We start from the raw sequence: 19542 nt of genomic DNA, 5'->3' as shown, positions 1-19542 counted from the left end.
AACAAAACAGTCCAGCCAAATTCTGGCCAATGTCTGACAGAGACCGCTCGCTGGCGGTGTAAACCTGCTGCCGTGGCGACCGCTTGTCTGCGCGTGGCTTGGAGAAATATGATGAATCATATCCCTGTCACATCCATCTCTGCCCTCTCCGGCTAACCAGTGTAATAATCAGGATTATTATTTATAATTAGAGGAAGTAATGGATCACTCCTGGCTGGACAGGGAGCTCATTAATTCACCTAGGCCTGCTGGGATAGTAGACAGGGAGAGTTAAGCGCTTCATCTGTGTCAGGGAGCGCAACGGCGCACGATCGCTGCCGCCACTGTCAGACGGCAGGAAGGCCATCTCGTCCAGTCCCAGGATTAGGGCTTGTTTATGCCCCATGTTGCCTCCTGCCTCCAGCGCCGCTCTCCCTCCACTGTGTTACCTGAGGTATTTTCGTTATTTTTCCCGGTTGGCTTTTAAAACACTGAATCTGAGTCTTTTGTTTAGATCACAACAATAGAGGGCACTCATCCTCTGCTAGTTTTCGTGAATCCAAAGAGCGGCGGGAAGCAGGGAGACAGGTAAGCACATTGTCAATTTCTCGACACACCTTCTTGGAAGCAGGATTCCGAGATTCTCAGAATTGCTCTTCCTTCGAAAGTGCAGCGTTGCCCCTGGCTGTGTGCTGTGCTTCAACCTTAGTTAGTCAAAAACACAATAACATTTACCTGCAGTACACGCCGTTTGACCACACCTGATTCCCCTTATGACACCATCCTTGTCAGTCACCCTACTTGGCAGTGGATTCAGGCCTCCTTTAACCCAGGGCTAATTGGGTTATTACTGAGCATATTCAATCCCCTCCTTATTACTCCGGTCCCCATTTGTTTAAATGATGACATCAAAATATGACTTGAGCTAGTTGATATAATGAAATTGGAATTAAAATGAATTAGTCTTTCTAACGACTTCTGCTTAAGGGGACTTGCGTTATGACCCTCCCAGTTGCCCGGTCCAGAATGTGACATTGTGATTACTGATAGCGGCTGTAATTTCTGAAATTTCAATTAAGTGTTTTTCTGTTTATGGAACGAAGTCAGTGACAACTGTGAAAAGGCCATTTTTCAGTAGGCTTTAGTAGGTGAATTCTATATTGCTGGTTGTCACTTTTTTCACTCTCCTCCTATTCCTCTCTTCTCCTCTAGGATTTACAGAAAATTTCAGTACCTCCTTAACCCTCGGCAGGTGTACAACCTAGCCAAAAACGGACCCATGCCTGGGTAAGTTCTAGTTTTGACAGACTGTCACACACAGACTCTGACAGTGCCTTTAAGTGCACAGAACACACTCCAGTCATGATTCACCATTATCGCTAATACCCCAAAGTTACCTGTGGAATCAGACTGGCCGCTGAGCGATTGTTTACAAATGCCCTAATGTATTCTGCTGTTGCCCGGCGATAATATCCAACATCTTATGCATGGGAGGCCTCTTGAATTGGGCTTCCCACTCAATCCGAGACAAAACGCAGACGTGATAAGAAGGTGAGGCCAGACATAACAAACTGTGGACTCAACAGCGGTCTAGTCTAGTCTGAGAGGTGGTTAAAGTCTGTGTGGACGGCAATGCAGATTAGTTGTGTGTGGTAGAGATGCAGGAAAGGAGCTATCCCCATGCCCATGTGTGATCATGCATACCAACGAGGTCGTCATGCCACTGTATACGTGGGTATGGGCTTGGAGGTAGTTCTAGTTCTGTGATTAAGAAAATGAACAGGGGTCAGTTTCGCGAAAGCTTCTTAGATTAACTTGTACTCTTTTGAAAATCCAGGCCCACTCCTCTCCGGACCAGAAAAGTTCTTCATTTAACATTTAACGTTTAATGTAGTTCTTTCACAAACAGATGTTTTACCTGCTGCAAACATGGATTTTTACAATTGTTACTATCCCACAGTTTTGCAGCTGGGTTGTCAGGAGAAATTAAGTACTACTTAAGCTACAAAGCTTTCGTGAAACTGACCTCAGATCATTTACATGCACAAAATTCATTCACTTTTGTTTTCGGGTCCACCAGTAACTGTTCTCCACCAGTAACTGTTGTTGTAACTTTGTTTACATCATAAAGCAGAATGCTAATACCTAATAAAGAATGTATATTAAATAGTAGCTTCTATAGGTTTTTGTTTGTGACTATAATGGTGAGGCTTTATTTCAAAGATCTAACTAATACTTTTGAGGTTGACCTTGGCGGCCATATTGTCTCTTAACTATTGATTTCTCTATGCATGGGGCTTTGTTGACTAGAAAGGTCAGGTGTATTGACTCCGCTCCGCTGACAGAGCCGTCCAGGGGCTGGACTTGTTGCACTCTCCTACCTCCAGCCCAGAACCACCCACATGACCTTGCCAGGCCTAACCTTGTTAGTGTGTTCTGAAGTGTACGTAATGCAGTGCGCATTAACAAGATGACCGGTCACCATGGCCACTGCAGGCAGAGGCAGCCGCACGCACTCATGTCAATTAGCAACCTTGCTAACAGAATTATGGCAAATTAAGTGTTTGTTTCTTGGTATTTAAATATCCCCAAAGTTGCCTTTCATGTTTGCGGCCGTCTGTTTTGCGTCTAATACAGTTTGCGGTCCCAGTTGGAGAGTAATTGAGCGAATCATTTATCCGCCATATGAGGGTTGGAGGCTTGCTCATTCAGTTAGCGCTTTGTTGTTGTGAAGGAACGGAAGAAGTTGACTGTACATTGCCCATCGTGATCCGATTAGCCTCTGAACAGGCTAGCTCAATGAATGAATAATTGTCAATGTGATATTTGTTTGTGGGATTAGAAGGCCTTTGCAAAGCACTCTTGTGCAGTAGTTTTCAAATACAGAGTAAGATATAGGATTCACGAGTACGGTATGTACTGTAAACACTCCTTTCCAAAAAGTAGCCCTGTGTCAAATATTATGCAAAATAGTCATGGTCCTCATCTTTACAATGAATTCAAAGGTAATCAAGGAGATAATAAGATTATCACAAAATGGGATGACCTCATTCGTTATATGATTGATACTGTTCTCATGATTGATACTGTTCTCAGGATTTCCTTGTTTTGTGACAGGTTGAATTTCTTCCGAGATGTTCCAGATTTCAGGGTTCTAGCCTGTGGTGGGGATGGAACAGTTGGTTGGATTCTAGACTTTATAGGTAAGGACATTTCATATCCAGTACCACTGTGGCAGTTGGTTATAACATGGTTGTGACATGGTTATAACTGATGTTGGTTCTGCCCACAACCTTCTAATAAAAAAACCAACACGTTAATGCATGCACTTAAAACATAAAGTATTCACTTCCTGGAATATAAGTGTGTTCATATCCAGCAGTGTTTACTTCCCTTAAAACTGGAAAACATTTACATTTGCAATGTAATATGTTTTCTCCTTAGACAAACATTTTATTTGTTTTCATTACTTTTGTCAAATAAGCCATGCTCTTATTTTGGCTGAAATAGTAAAATACACATATAAATACTTTCATTACTCTCAAGCCTGTGTATTCAGAGGAGGTAAAATAGGGTGATTATATGAGTTCAAAAACAACATATTAGTCATCATTTGAGAAATAGCCTGCCAAGAATCATTTTGTGTTGAAGACATGTTTCTAGTCCTGCCTTTAAAAAATTGCCTCAATTTTGTATCAATCAAAAACAACAAGACGTAATAACTTCAACAGAATGCTTCTCCCGAAATAGACTGTGTGACTGGACATTCATGTTGCGTGGGGTGCTGTCTGTTGAACAGTGGTCAGATGTGCTAAATGGATTTCTTTTCCATTTGAAGTGGTGGTCAAGTCGAGTGGATGTACAGCATGTTTGTTTTGTTTTAGAGGTTGTAGTATTGAGTCGTGACGTTTTTGTTGTCCCTGTTCACCAGATAAGGCCAACTTGGACAGGAACCCCCCCGTGTGTGTACTTCCTCTTGGCACTGGCAATGACCTGGCACGGTGTCTGCGGTGGGGAGGAGGTATTCTTCACAGCAGTTTACTAGCTATCTGAGACTGCCACTAACTATACAAACATTGCTACATCAATATTCCTCTCAAATCACTATTGTTTCCATATCGACACCTACAATTTGATGCCTAAAGTATTATTAGCATCCACAATATTTGAGAAATGACAATCATTCCTGCCAAAGAACAATATATGTTCAGCGATGTAAAACTACTAGAGGTACTGTAGAGGTATGTTGTGATGTATTCCCTTTGTGTGCCCTTGAGGTTATGAGGGAGAAAGTCTCCTGAAGATCCTGAGGGACATCGAGAACAGCACAGAGGTGATGCTGGACCGGTGGAAGATTGACGTCACGCCCACAGACAAGGAAGAGAGGGGAGACCCTGTGCCCTACGGCATCGTCAACAACTACTTCTCTATTGGGGTTGTGAGTAACATGCAATTTGATTAACTGCTAGTGATGATGCCTTTATTGAGATATGCTTAAACCTCAACCACCATTGATTGAAGAACAGATTACACTGTGATGCTGCACACCTTTAAGCCCATCAGCAGTGCAATCGGGCGCATCCCTGACCATCTTCAACATATTGACACTGATTACCCCTAGCTCATGTTGGCCATTATGGATAAATGTCAAGGGAAATATGGTAATTGACATTTGCTTGTGGCGGAGGCGGTGACATCTCCATGTTGTGACATTCGAACGTAATGCGGATATAAGTGATGCATGCGCTTACAAATGTTAGTCAAATAACAAGCCTCATTCCATAACGAGGGAGGTGGACTCACTTGTGCTGTGATGGGGTTGTTAGCATTATGACTGATGAAGAGAATGCCTGAGAGCGCCAATACTATGGTGATTAGGTGTCTTGACTATTAAAACACATGTTTTTTTAATGCACAGGCCTGTATAATAGGGTGGGCCTGCAGATATGGTATTCGGGTCTACAACCAGACCAGGGTGACAAATTTACCAGGACTATTATTATTATTAAATTCATTAAACTCTTACATCCGGGGGTGCATAGTGGCGTAGCACACTAATGCGCTTACCACGTAATCGCAAGGTTCCTGGTTCGATTCCGACCCTCGACCTATCTTGCATGTCACCCCTCCTCTCTCTCCCATCCTTCCTGTCGATCTCTACTATCTCTCCCAATAAAGCAGAAATGCCCTAAAAAACATATACATTTAAAAAAATTAAAAAAAAAACATTCACATAACACAACTCAAAATGGATTCATATCTGTTGGGTTGTACCACGGTTGTAGTAGAAGCCTGTGTGTGAACAGCATCTTAGCTACAACTGTATTGTCATGGACTTCTAACTGTGGGATTAATATCCAACAGGCGTGATGATGGCAAATGAAGTTGTTTGTGGAGGATTAGGAAGATTCTGAGCCCTCGGTGGAATTGAGTGTGATATGATATTTTGTGTCACATTTCACATCAAATTTTGAGTTCCGTTGAAAGAAAAAAACACTGAATACAATAAAGATTACAAAACAAGTCAAGCTAATAATTACCTCAGAGATTATGCAAATGAGGAAAGATTGTTTCTGTAATGACATAGTAAAACTCTGACAATCAGCAGTAACAACTGATAGTACAGTATTGCGTTGACCTGCAAGTGTTGAGAATATCTTAGTCTGGAATTTGTTGTGATAAAGGACATCTATCCTAATTCTCACCAGTCCACCATTGACATGGTCCCAAAAACAGTGGACAGTGGACCTTAGCCAAACTTTAAAACGGACGATTTCTGTCAAAATTAACTGACCAAACCACTATCCCCTCACAACTTCCTCCTAGAATACATTTCCATGTGATTTACACCGAATACTTAAATCCAAACTCCAAACTCCGCTCTCTACGGTAGATGATCATTTCGGTCAACTATTTTAACTTACCTCCTGTTCCATCCAGTCGTCCAGTTGAGTGTGAATTAATGGAGCCATCCCATTTGTAGGACGTGGAAGTGATGTGCAGTGTAATGATCTCAATCAGGGGCCAGGGGTGAGAGACAGAACTAATCACGTAGGAGGTCCTAAGATAATGCAGTCACTCTCCTAATGACCCGGGCGCTCATGTCAAAGCCATTATTCTCCCCCCGCGACGGCACATCAGGCTGCCTGAGACAGTAATAATTGGACCAAACTTTGAGCTATGAGAGGACATTACACATGTCCTGTATTAATTTCGGTGCCAGAGTTTTACAATGGTAATTATTTGAAGGCAGCCCCGAGATGACCGAGAACGAAAGTGAGAGGGGGTGAGGCCCGAGACATGCAAACTGTACTGGACGCCATCACTCAGTTTACCCATAATGTGTAACTCAATATACATGCATATGACTGTACATGTACAGCAGTACAAAAACAACACCACAAAGATAGACTGACATTACGGAAGTGCAATTTAACTTACTGAATTTCGAGGTTCCCTGAACTGGTTGTTTCTCATTGTTTCTGGGCTACAGAATATTTTTACTTGTACAGGTTTCAAACCAAAGGGGAGACAACCCCGCTTTTCTTTCGCTCTCTTGTTTTCAGTTATTGTTCTATTTGTAAGAAAATCAAGTTACAATCTTTCAGATATATCCATCATCTCACCTTTCTGGCTCGCGTTGAAGAGAGAGGAGAGTCTGCAGGGATCTTAGAAAATCTTTTGGTCTTCATCTAACAGCGTCTTGAAAAGACATCAAGAGAAACTCCATTGATTTTTTTTGGCTTCTCCTAAATGTTGTACTGAGAGCTAGCAGGGGGTCCTCCCTATGGCTGGCGTTTCAAAAGTGCCACTCAAGACGGAGCGGGTCAAAACAGATTGCTCAAGTAGGGGGGATAGGAACAAACCCAAAAAGTTTCACTCAAGTTTTTCCCCGTCTTTTTTGGGGGCAGACGACTTTGCTGGACTTGTCTATTTTTGTTTTCGTTGTCCTCATTTTTCAACCACACTGACTCACCACACATACGTGCACACACACCCACGCACGCACACACACGCTCATCCAAGAGTCCTCAGTATACGAGCATGGTAGCACCTTTAGCCCGAGGTCAGAGAGAGAGAGAGAGAGAGAGAGAGAGAGAGAGCAAGGTGGAAGAGAGAGAGAGAAAACAACATGGTTGCCAGGGGAGCCAGCAGCATCCTGTACGTTGGGAGCTGTGATTACTCGCGATGTGTGTTTAATTAATTAGCCTGTGTGGAGGCGGCGTGCTGTTCGTCAGGCTTTCTGTCAATACCCCTCATCCCTGGCTCAAACTGCCTTCCACCGGGCCAGGAATTCAAAAACAGCCCCCTATCAGTTTATGCATATAAATATATGCATAAGGGGCATACGTGCTGTTTGGGTGCAATAGGCATATTTGGGGAAGTTGGACGGGGATTTCTGGGACAGAAGTTGACTTTAATTGTCGGGGGTTAAAACTCATTATCTTGATCCCGTTTTTTTTTGTTTTTTTTACCATCGCATCTATTGAGTCTCAGCCGTTCCTGACATTTTCTGAATCTCTGTTTCGCTCTTATTTTTTCCTAGGACGCCTCCATTGCGCATCGATTCCACATCATGAGGGAGAAACACCCTGAACGGTTTAACAGCAGGTATTTGGTGTTGTTTTTTTTTTTGTTAGCAACACTTCACAGCCACTGCATGTCAACCCTTCCCTCTGTGTTGACTGTCAGATGTACCTGTGAAGCTGCCAGTTTTAACCGGCATATGGGTAGAACTGCTGTCGTGTGATTGGAGAGTTCACTCTTCTTTTGTTGCTAGGCCCCAACTCTCTTACCCTGAATTAATGTATTTGCTCGGTAACCATATGTATAACTTGCCCACAATAGAATTTACTTGGGCACAGGAAATGGTTATGGGGGAGGTTTTTTTTGTTGATTTGATTCGTCAATGTAATAGTTAAGCCTAAAAACAAAAAAGAAAAAAAAAAAGCATTCCAGAGTGATTTCGAAAACAAACATCCACATAGAAATACAGAGCTCTGTTTTGACAGTGCAATTAAAAGCACCAGTGTCAAATGATTTCAAATGATTTCAACACTTTTGATTTTCACACTGGGCAGTGATAATGTATGCACCTTTAAAATATAACAGACGCAGAAACAAGATTCAGAATTGGATTTAGTAACATTTCACACTCATGTCATAATGAATGCCTTTCCAAGTATAGTTGAAGTGATATGGTGAATTTCAACAATTTTCCACATTTTCTACAGCACACTGTCACTATAAATAATCTTTCCCTAAGAGACTATGAATGACAGGGGTCAATGGAACCAACTCCTCAACGAGGAGCACCTGGAAAATATGTCGCACAAGTCCAACAAAACATGGCTGGAGCCTCACAATGCAAAAGATGATTATGGTACAAGGTTGATAAATGGACATGCTTCCGATTTAACATCTGTGATTACCTTGAAGAGATGTGTTCACCTTTGGAGATGAACAAATGTGGCATCTATGTTCCCATCAATATTTAACGTCCCAATACGTCTTCACTAGCAGTAGCAAGTAATTGCCTGGGTAATTGAATTTGCTTGGGTGGTTTGACATCATGTATCTGTCAGAGTGATGACACACAGTCCCCTAATCATCCCATTTGTCCTCATTATCATATTTTACTCTGACTTTAGTTCAACATTTTGCCAACTATTATCCAACGGTTCATGTACATGAAGATCTGTGAGTGTTGGTGTGGTACAAAGACAAATATCGAAAACTGCTCTAATTTTCCGCCTATTTTTTTTTGCATTGAAATTTGTGTTTTTGTGTACTGTTTCTATGGTGTAGACATACAACATAGGTAGATGCTCTGAATACCTATACAGGTTTCTGCCGTGAACTAAGTTACTGTGGCTGAAGTTAAGCCTTTTTTATTCCTCTCTAGAAACTGATCTTCGATCTCAATCGAACATTTTAAACGTCACGATAGATTAACACATACACAAATAATGCAGAGTTGTAATGCACTGTACATGTACTGTATACAAAGACATCAAATATATTGTTTCCATTTTAAGCCCTTGTGAAAAATGATTGAGATATTTTAAGAAAATTATACCATCTGTTATTTGAATTCAATGAATAATTTACAGGAGGGAATGGGTTTAGGATCTCACTATTACACACTATCCTTGCCGATTGAATAATGCATGATTATAGTTTTTCAAGGTATTGTAGATTTTGTTGGATTTGTCCAAGGGGCTCATGTCCATTGCAAATATAATGCAACTTATCATAGAGCCATTTTCCTCTGAACGTGTGTTCTGGGGTTGGTGTATGGCAGATAATACTTAGGATGGTACAGGACTTTTTGGCCCTGTGGAGGCAATAGGTTAGGCACATAAGGAGGTAGGCACACACGTAGACACACACGCACACATGCACACACACACGCACACACACACACACACACACACACACACATGCACACACACACACACACACAGGCACACAGGCACACACACAGCATAGACACATGTGGTCCTACAGATAGATATGGCACAGACATACACAGTTCAGTACTCCAAAATGAACCACCAAATGCAGTTTTACAGATGTCACAGCTAAACTCCACATAACTGCACAACAACTCCCTCCACCGAGTCATACTGTTTTTATACTGACATTCCCTGTTTCTCTGCTCTTGCCTTTCTGTCTCATTCACCAGCCACGTGTCCTGGCAGGCGAGGCTATGCAATAATATAGTCAGCTATAGTAGCATCCCACCATTACTCCCTTCCTCACACACAATACACTGCGACCGCACCAACGCCTGCATCACACATCTCCAAATCTTTACTTTACTTGCTTACTTCAGAGGATATATCAATTACATTTTTCACCGGGTTGACCTTAAAGAAGACATAAATATTTGATCAGCTTTAATTACCAACAAAGTAACGGCACATTGCTTTTTTTTAATTATGAAATGAGAGGATTTTGTTGATGAAATGCTCGGGCCGTGCATGCTCCCTCTTTGCATTTGCACCTTGGGGTGATTATGGAGGAGAAGGTGTGAAGATTTGACACTCGGCAGATAGATTCATTTACTGCCGCTGCCGGACCTGGAGGTGATAATGAGGTCGAGGATTAAAAGTAGACAATCAGTCGGCCCGTGACGACGGCTACCCCACCTCCTCCCGCCTTGTTAAAATATACTGTTCCTCTTTTTTTTTCCCTTTTTACTGATCTCCTATGTAATTACACACTAATCTCTGCCTCTGAGAGAGAGGGAGAGAGGTGGAGACAGAGAGAGAGAGAGAGAGAGAGAGAGAAAGGGGGAGTGAGTGGGGGGAGTGAAAGGGAAGGAGAGCAAGAGAGAAAAAGAGAGATTTTCCAGTTGCCTTTGTTTGAGTCTTCACTGTCGATGATTTGGTCATCCTTATAAAACTCAACATTAAAGAGATGCGACAGGATTTTTGTTGCTAATTCTTAACATCAAATTGTAAGTGCTGACTGTATGGTTGATGATATAATATATATTCTTATGTCGTTAGACCACACAGTCCTCAGTTTAAGGCCAACACATTTTTGCAAAATAAGCGTTTGCTCCTGGGAGTGGGGAGGTGTACCCCTCTCTGTCCAATCGGGTAATTTCTTGACAATATTTCTGTCTATTTCGGGGACCCGTTTTTGGCTCTTAAGCACTGATTTTTAGAACTAGTGAAATGATACAAATGTCCTGTAGCGTCTCTTTAAGCCCCCAACGGGAGAGAATGATTTGCTTTTCATACACTGAACATCTCCACTAGTTCTGTTTACCTAATCAACAGTCCCTCTTCCCACACGTCTTCCCTTTCTGGTGCTGCTGTATCACCACCGTCCCCTTCACACCCTCTGCCTTTAGCTGTGCTGTTGCACCACTCCTGAGTTAACCTTTACTGTAGGCAGAGGGAAGCCCGGGCATGGAGCGCTCTTTAGCATAATGAGCGTGTTCATCAAAGCCCAGCCGCGTGGGCAAGGCCTGGTGGATCCACTCACACGCCGTCACACACACTCCCACACCCGTTCCCCACGGGGCCCCTGTGGACCCAGGCAGGGGCCGCCCTCGGACCTCATTTGAGGATGAAATCGTTTGTCTGACCAGGATGTCATCTATAATTAATGGCCACTTGTGAGTGTAATTTAGAGAGATCTCACCTGTGGCCCTGTCCCCAGCTCAGCAGGAACTTACACACATGAAAGCATGTGCGCACACACACACACACACGAGCGCACGCGTCACACACACGCACGCACGCACGCACACACACACACACTTTTTTGCTCGTGTCCTGAAGCCTCTCAGAGCGCCCTCTGATTCCAGAACCAGCTGGTTTAAACTACAGTATAGGTACTCCCCTCTTGCCTCTCCCCCCAACCCTCGGCCCTGTATGGAGTCCTCTCGCCCCCCTATAGCGTTCCCCAGCCCACGTTGGGTCCCCCGGCCGCCGTCGAGCCCACGGCCCCTGCAGAGCCGCCAGCTGTCTGCAGCGTTCCCTCCTCACACCTTCCTGCTGCATCGTGTCCACGTCTATGTGGTGAGATATGGAAATGCACAGCATATAAGGCAGATTTGTATGTAAAATGTTTTTGGTGTCTCACCACTGTGGTCACTACAGCCATGTAAAATAGGTCCCTGGTGGCACGTCATCCTGCCAGCACTTGATATGATATATACAAATATGATGATTTTTGTCTAAACATACATACATACATATATATATATATACAGTACCAGTCAAAAGTTTGGACACACCTTCTCATTCAATGGTTTTTCTTTATTTTTTATTATTTTCTACATTGTAGATTAATATTGAAGACATCACAACTATGAAGGAACACATATGGAATTATGTAGTAAACAAAAAAGTGTTAAACAAACCAGAATATATATTTTTTATTTTAGATTCTTCAAAGTAGCCACCTTTTGCTTTGATGACAGCTTTGCACACTCTTTGGCAAGGTGTGTCCAAACTTTTGACTGGTACTGTATATATATATATATATTTTTAAATGTGTAAGAAAGTCTAAGACATCCTTTTTGCTGAGTTTAGCCACAGCACTGTGCGATATCACGGACACACACCCAAGGATCATTTGGCTGCAGTTAAGACAAACACTGCTTTTATACATTGTGCTCCGTGTAGCGCTTTAAGAGAGGGGCAGACAATACGATACAGGCCATTTCTCAAGCTGCCAGTCCGTGCTGAAGCCCTCGAGGGCGGTGTCATGTTAAACAAAACAGCGCATTGATGCAACGCACAAAGACTTGGTTATGTCAATGTGATATTTATCACCTCTGATCAAGAAGAAATTAGCGCGAAAATAAGTTCATAGATCATCGCGGGTTAGATTAAGTGTCAGAGGGAAAAATCAATGGCTCAGTGCCTTGATGCTAACTGTGGACAGTGGGAAGAGCATTAAAAGGTGCTGTTGCCCCAGGATAGCCATGCAACGCTGAAGCCTGTTTGCCTTTGACACCTTATAATATCGTGTGACGAGACAGTGGCTTTAGAGTAGATGAGTTGACTGATGAGGATGGAGCAGGGGCACACTGCCCTGGTTTACGCTCTGCGAGCTCCTTCAGCGGTCGGTGGAACCTGAGACACTGTTTTCTTTGCCATTTTAGCTGTAACTACCACTGGGCCATCAGGCATCAGTATTAGGTTATTGCCATGCTTTGCATACGCATAGTCATGATGAAACCATGGTGGATGTTTTGTGGCTATAGTGAATTGTTTGTGTACGTGTTGTGCTCCACATACAGTACAGTACATTTCAAATACAATTTGCCTGTTTGCAAAATACAAATAAGCCATCCTAAAAATGAATCATTCACGTCATGCAGCAGTATATGTAAGCACAGATATTGGACGTTTATATTAACCTATTGCTTAATGAAAACCGTTGTACATTACACTTAACTACATTATATTATCCTTATTGTAAAGTAACATTAAAAGTGTCCACCTGTTCAGACGATGCTGGTCTTCAGATTCCCCATTGATCCGCCGGTGTTGGGGATACTCCTTGTTCCAGTCTGTCAGACGGGTCTCGTGCTGAGCGTCAGGGAGCAGATAAAGGATGGGAATCCGATCCAGCGAACGCGATGCTCCTAATTACCTAATGAACAGAGAGATAAGGCTGTGATTTGTTGCCATGATGCCCTTGTTAGGTTAAGTGGAGAGAATCGACAGGACGGTCAGATCTTGACTCTGTCTCTTCCCATGTTTAACTACATTGGAGTAGGCTTGGTAGTTTAAAAGTGCTGTGTTTTGTATTGGTTATGTTGTACTGTAAAAGAGAGAGCTTGCTGTGTACGCGATGTTCTGTTTGTTTTTGTTTTTTTACAATCGTGTAGGCTGCATTACTCCTATGGTGATGAGCAGCTGCTAGTGTACAAAATACACCTCAGAGGAGAATTAGACTCCTCTTGAATTTTCCTCTCATATAAACAGAGAGATACGTTCCACCTAGCAACCAAATGATACAGCTGCTTAGAAACCCAGGAAGTTCCCTTGTGTCTTTAAGGTCACAATGACTCAGATGTGCAATGTTACAAAAACAAACAAACCAAAACATTCTCACCTCAATACGACCTGTACGTTGTTGAGCCTGGAAGCTCACCAATCTAAAAAAACTGGACATCACTTAGCTTCAGTCACACCATAAGCTGCTGGGCTTTGTTTTTGAATAGGCTCATGAAGAAAGCCACCTAATTTGTTTGCTTGCAAATATGCTCACGTCTGTATTTGTGTTTTGTCGGAGAGAAGGGTGCTTATGTGTATTCCCCCTCAGCTGCTCCAGACATGTTGCCACTAAGCACACAGATTGATGGTGAGGTTTTCACGTGGAGCCTTGGGCAGCTGTTGTAAGTCATGTTGGAGAGATGCTGTACTTGTTGTTGTGAAGGTCCTCTCAGCATGGCCCAATGTCTCCCCCTCTCTCCCTCCACTCCTCTCCCGCACCTATTGACCATGTTGCACATTATAAATCAACAGCAGCCTGGGCTATCCTGCAAGTGGCTAATGAAAGCTCATTTATAACATTGGCTAAATGGTCCTGACAAAACTCCTAATGAGGAAATCAATAATTCAGTGATTGTTACTCTGCTTATACTAATACATCCCGCTTGTAGGGCTTTGATTCCAGCTAAGAGAAGCTCATTTTTTATTGTATTCAGTTCTGCATGTCAGCACTGTTGTCCTTTTTATTTATTTTTATTTGTTTTATTCTTTTCAGCCCGTGATAAATCTCCTGTTGTGGTTTCTACCAAGGTGATGGCTGTGACAAAGAAATACAGCTTTCAAACAAATGCAGTTACAAAATATAGATTTACCTATAGAAATATTAAAACCAAACCCATATAATGTGTACAGTGTGTCCCTTTCGGATGGGATGGAACAGTATTCAGAAAGAAAGTGATATACTGTACTGCAGAAAGCAGTCCGCCTGTATAAATTCACTGATTACACGTAGGTGCTCTACTTCAGTGGACAACATGTACCTGAATCTACTAAAGAGTATCTAATATTTAGCCTTCAAAGACAATGCTCCCGTCTGCTTGCTTGGGGTACCTACAGTTCAAGAGGTTTGGTTGTCTTCTTTGTTGATAGATATTATCTGCCCTTACTTAATTCATGCTCAAAGGGAGATGCTAAAAAACGTTATTATGAATCTTTCAAGGCTCACTAACTCCGGGCAGAGTGCAATAAGTTTAGACAAGTAATCTTCTCTGGCTAAACTGTGGCCACCAGACCGTCTGGAAATATTGATCTGGCATGAAGTCCATTTAGACCTCGGGAGTCTATCCAAGAAATCATGTCCTCACAGCGACTTTGTTGACCACTGTTTTTCCGTGTTCTGTGTTTTCATTTTCCTCAGGGTATTACAACAAACAGTTCTCACTTAGATGCTACAAGCTTTTATGTTTCTATTATATTTGATAGTCAGAATTGAATTTGGGGTGTTAACAGCACTGAGGTGGCTGTGAAATCGTACTGTAATTGCAAATGCAGCAATCCCAGTTTCAGTCTGGCTCCTTTTGTCTTAGATTGCACACAAAAAAAAAGGCTGTTGAACACAAAATGTAAAAAAAAAAAAAAAAGAATAAATAAAAAAAAAAAGTATGAGGTTTACACTCTACATCCATGTTGAGATGGCTATCTGATTTCTTATCAGAAGTCAAATAATTTTAAGTAATAGGGCTGAATTTAAAGTATCATGTAATGCTAGAGACAGATGGTGACTTAATCAGGGTCAGTGATCATCAGGCTTAGCTCTGGCAGTGTATGCCCTAGGTAACCGGGGGGGCAGCACCCCAGTCCACAGTTAATTGAAGGGGCAGTTAGATTACCCTTTCTTGCCCCTTGCTGTGTTAGGTACCCACCACCAACCCCACGTGCTCTAGTGTCTGCCCACCTAATCGGCTTAAGGTTTACCTTCGGGATTTAGCGTGTGTGAGACATTATGATTAATGAATGGAGCTATACAGTTTATGAATATGGATGTGTTATGTTACCAAGCAAAGGAGGAGGCCTACTTTCGAGCAGACGTCCCTGTTGACATTCTGACATATTGTCCCTGAATCAAAGCTATTATAGACTGAACGGTATTTCCCCAAAAAAATCCCAGAATGACTGGCACTCTTAAGCACTTTTTGTATGGCTGCATGGCAGCGCATTTTGATGTGGTGAGAAGACAGTTCTGTTTCCTCCTAGTCCCCTTACACTCCTTGTTGTCTTGTTTTTCAGAACAAAGAACAAACTGTGGTACTTTGAGTTTGGCACTTCTGAGACCTTCTCGGCCACATGTAAGAAGCTCCATGACTTTCTGGAGGTTGAGGTAAATAAAACCTTCATGCTGTCTATTTTGGGAGGTTGGGATTACCACTTGACAAACACACGTCGTCAAATATTTGTGGAACCTTTTGATTTCTTCAGGAGTCAACATTTGACTTGATCATACATAGTTACTTTGTAATAGATGAGTTAGTAACCCTGAAACCACATGTATTGTCAACTATACAGCCAAATACAACTTTTTATCAACATTTGTATGAAAGCGCACGTAAAAAACAGATAATTTTACTTATAAACTAAACCCCTAGGAATAAAAAAAACTGCTGTGAGAATGATCTCTAATCTACTGCACACCATTTAGAGACTCTGGGCAGTCACCTCCTGATCCACAAATAGCCTCAATTTGTACCAATTTCACTCTGGTGAAGTGTTGGATGAGGGGGGTGGGGATGGGGGAGTGGGGGGGGGGGGGGGGGTGGGCGCTTCCCTCTAACTCAACCTCAGCCCAACTCACAGGTAATTATCCCTGCACGACCCTGCTGTGTGTGATATTGAGTGATAATGAAGGTGGTGTCTATCCGATCCATCTCCTCCTCTCAGCCATCCACACAGTGCAGAGGTCTTCATTAATTAGCAGTGGATGGGTACTATTTAGCTACGGTAGGGTAGGGGGAGAAGGTATGGGTGGGGGAATATAGACCCTGTCTCAAACTGCAGTAGTGTGCACCACTCTGAGTGCGCACTAAGAAGTGGCCTGGGAGAAGGACTAAAGGGATCACGGTCGGTGGCAGGTCCCCTTCTGGTGGACATTTCCAGCTTGTCAAAGATCAAATGGCTTCGACGTGCTGTAAATCACGGGGAGGAAACGCTGTCAGCTAGTTGAAATCCAGATTTGTTTTCAATAAACCTAACCTAACGGAGGAGGTATTTTACCAGCATGACATAGTGAGCGGGTTATGATAGAGTTGGCATGTTGTTTGTTTTGAGACTGACGATATACGGTATCAGCCAAAAGTTTGGACACACCTTGCCAAGAGTGTGCAAAGCTGTCATCAAAGCAAACGGTGGCTACTTTGAAGAATCTAAAATATTCTCGTTTGTTTAACACTTTTTTGTTTACTACATAATTCAATATGTGTTCCTTCATAGTTTTTATGTCTTCAATATTAATCTACAATGTAGAAAATCATTAAAAAAAATAAAGAAAAACCATTGAATGAGAAGGTGTGTCCAAACTTTTGACTGGTACTGTACACTGTTCAAGTCAAAGTAAAATATATATTTTTCTCTCTTCCTCCCTCCCTCCCTCCCTCCCCCCCTCCCTCCCTCCCTCCCTCCCTCCCTCCCTCTCCCCTGCCTCTCTTCTTACTTTATTTCCTGACCCTTGTACTTTGTGAAGTGTGATGGCATCACTCTGGACTTAAGCACAATCTCTCTAGAAGGCATCGCCATTCTGAACATACCCAGCATGCACGGTGGCTCCAACCTGTGGGGAGAGAGCAGGAAGAGGCGGACTAACCGTCGGGCAGGAAAGAAGACCCTGGACAAGAGAACCACCGTCATGGACCCTAAAGAGCTAATGTATGCTGTTCAAGGTAACTTGAAGATACTATTCCGGTATAGTATACTGCAACTTCAACTATGTGGAAACATACTTCCTTTGTTTTTTAATATAGTTTATTTATTCTTTCAGTGTCTATGGCTAGGTTGTATCAAAACAGATCCGTCTGCGTCAGATCTATTTTAGAACCAAGCGTAGACGCCAGTCCACGCTGGTACCCATTTCCACTCATTATCTGCTCAGTTGTTATTTGTTTTAAATTATTTTCTTAATGGAGACACTCTTCATCCAAAATATCTGACATTCAGAGGCAAGACCTTGTCCTTGCTCCTCAGATTCAACAGATCAAAGACAAACTTTTGGTCAAAACTTTTTTCCCCGTCATTAATATTTCACCAGTGACAAGTTGAATCATGGCAGGGTAGATAGATATTGTTTGGGATGAAGGGGTACGGTTTAACGTCACTGCTTGGCACTGTCACTTGAGTGGTAATGGGTTCTGTAAGTGGCAGTGGACAGGCTTGGCTAATAGGAGCAGACTGAAGAGGCTCCGTGTGATGCTTGCAGCCATGGCGCTGCCCGTGGCAGTGGACACAGTGACGCACCTGAATACATTTACGTCAAAAGGGAACCCGTCAATGGGGAGTGTGTGAATGAACAGAGGTGGCTGTGAATGAGCTGTTCTCAGGTCAACTGAGAGATGATCAAGATGATCAACTGTCTACAGAGAGATGCTCTTATGGTCTTGTGGCTCATTTGGAAGAGCATGGTGCTAACAACGCTTAGGTTGTGGGTTTGATTCCTGCTGGGACCATATATACTGAAATGTATGCACTCACTGCAATGTAAGTCGCTTTGGATAAAAGCGTCAGCTAAATGTATTATTATTATTATTATATATTCTTATAGCTATGGGCTGATAATTGTTGCTGTAAATAGGCGTTTGCACAGGTTTAGACCCGCTCTGGTCTCGAAGTTGACCACAGTGCAATTGATCAAGCCTATTTCCATCAGACTTATTCCATCAGAGTTATTGAGGTGCACCTTATTTTCAGAAAAAAAAACAGACAGCGGCCAGGAGTTTTGTTTTTCTTCTTTAGATTCAGCTGATTCATGTCACAGGATGCTTTCTTGTAGTTTCCAGACACCGTGAGAGGATACATCTCGAGGGTACAGTACCTCAGCATCACAAACACGAAGTCAGAGTCGAGCTTGAAACGTGACAGTGTGAGTCTGGGATCTGCAGACATGGCTTCCACTGTGATCCCCAATGAGACTTCACTGTTTGGAATCTAACGGATGGGCAGAGATACAGGAAGCCTCCTCCTGAGGTGGAGTTACATGATCCCTTATAGGGGGTTTGTTGTCGTTTGACATCACGCTAGAAATTAGGCTGTTCTTTATTCAGGATGGCACGCGATGTGATATGTGTTGTACTGTATAGAATGTTGTACTTTAACATACATACAAAAATCATCAGCAAACACAAGCTCAAATCAAGTAAATCAAGTCAAATCATACTGTACTCATCATGGCCATGTGTCCATTTTTCATTGTCAAGTGCACAATCGTATCGAGGATGTTTCCATGAATTAGTACCACTGTGATGTACCCTGGATATTAGGTCGCCCATTGATCACACTGTGATGTATCTTCCTCAGTTAAAACCAAAGTACCAAATCCATTATCTGCCCGTGTGCTTCTGCGGCCGCTGCAGTGGAGCGTCCAGGAGATTCTACCCGCTCTTTAATTTCAGTCAATACGAGTCAAGCACTGATGAATGCACCCATTTGGATCATGCATGTTCTTTCTAATATCCCACGCCACCGTCCATTTCTCTTCCAGTCCTCTTCTTTACGGCCTGGGTTAGACCGAATCCACCATGCCGGGTTGATACTGTACAGTTTGGTAGAGATGGTTGGAGATGAAGGACTTTTCCAATGTTTGCTGTCAAAACAGTATCTACAAAAGTGGAAGCTACAGTACAGTAGATGATCAGTTTCTACACAAGCCTAGGTACAGTAGTCACCGCCTTCCATTAATTCCCGCAAACATCAATCGATTTGGTGTTATGAATGAAAGAGAAAATCTTTCGGCCTGGACCTGGGAAGGCACTTAGGTGGGCGAGTGACTGGGTGAGTGCCTGTTGCCCTTGCTGAAGGTGTGCCCAAGGTGAGAGCCCTAACTTGTCAGATCAGA

General features: G+C 42.7%; 1 protein-coding gene across 2 annotated transcripts in view; it reads left to right on the top strand.

The window, feature by feature from the left end:
* Window positions 1–19542, top strand: part of dgkb (diacylglycerol kinase, beta) — a gene marked incomplete at both ends in the record, with an annotated part of 36296 nt that overhangs the window by 11899 nt on the left and 4855 nt on the right. For both annotated transcript variants that reach the window (XM_083678849.1, XM_083678848.1), the window contains 8 exons: window positions 494–567; window positions 1192–1266; window positions 3097–3182; window positions 3911–4000; window positions 4257–4417; window positions 7526–7590; window positions 15735–15825; window positions 17182–17377. In XM_083678849.1, the coding sequence (XP_083534975.1) occupies window positions 494–567; window positions 1192–1266; window positions 3097–3182; window positions 3911–4000; window positions 4257–4417; window positions 7526–7590; window positions 15735–15825; window positions 17182–17377 (838 nt within the window). The remainder of the gene's footprint in view (window positions 1–493; window positions 568–1191; window positions 1267–3096; window positions 3183–3910; window positions 4001–4256; window positions 4418–7525; window positions 7591–15734; window positions 15826–17181; window positions 17378–19542) is intronic.

This window comes from Argentina silus, assembly GCF_951799395.1.
Source record: "Argentina silus genome assembly, chromosome: 10".
NCBI classification, from domain to species: domain Eukaryota; kingdom Metazoa; phylum Chordata; class Actinopteri; order Argentiniformes; family Argentinidae; genus Argentina; species Argentina silus.
The sequence above is the reverse complement of the archived record's forward strand: the minus strand, read 5'-3'. Positions and strand labels throughout refer to the sequence as shown.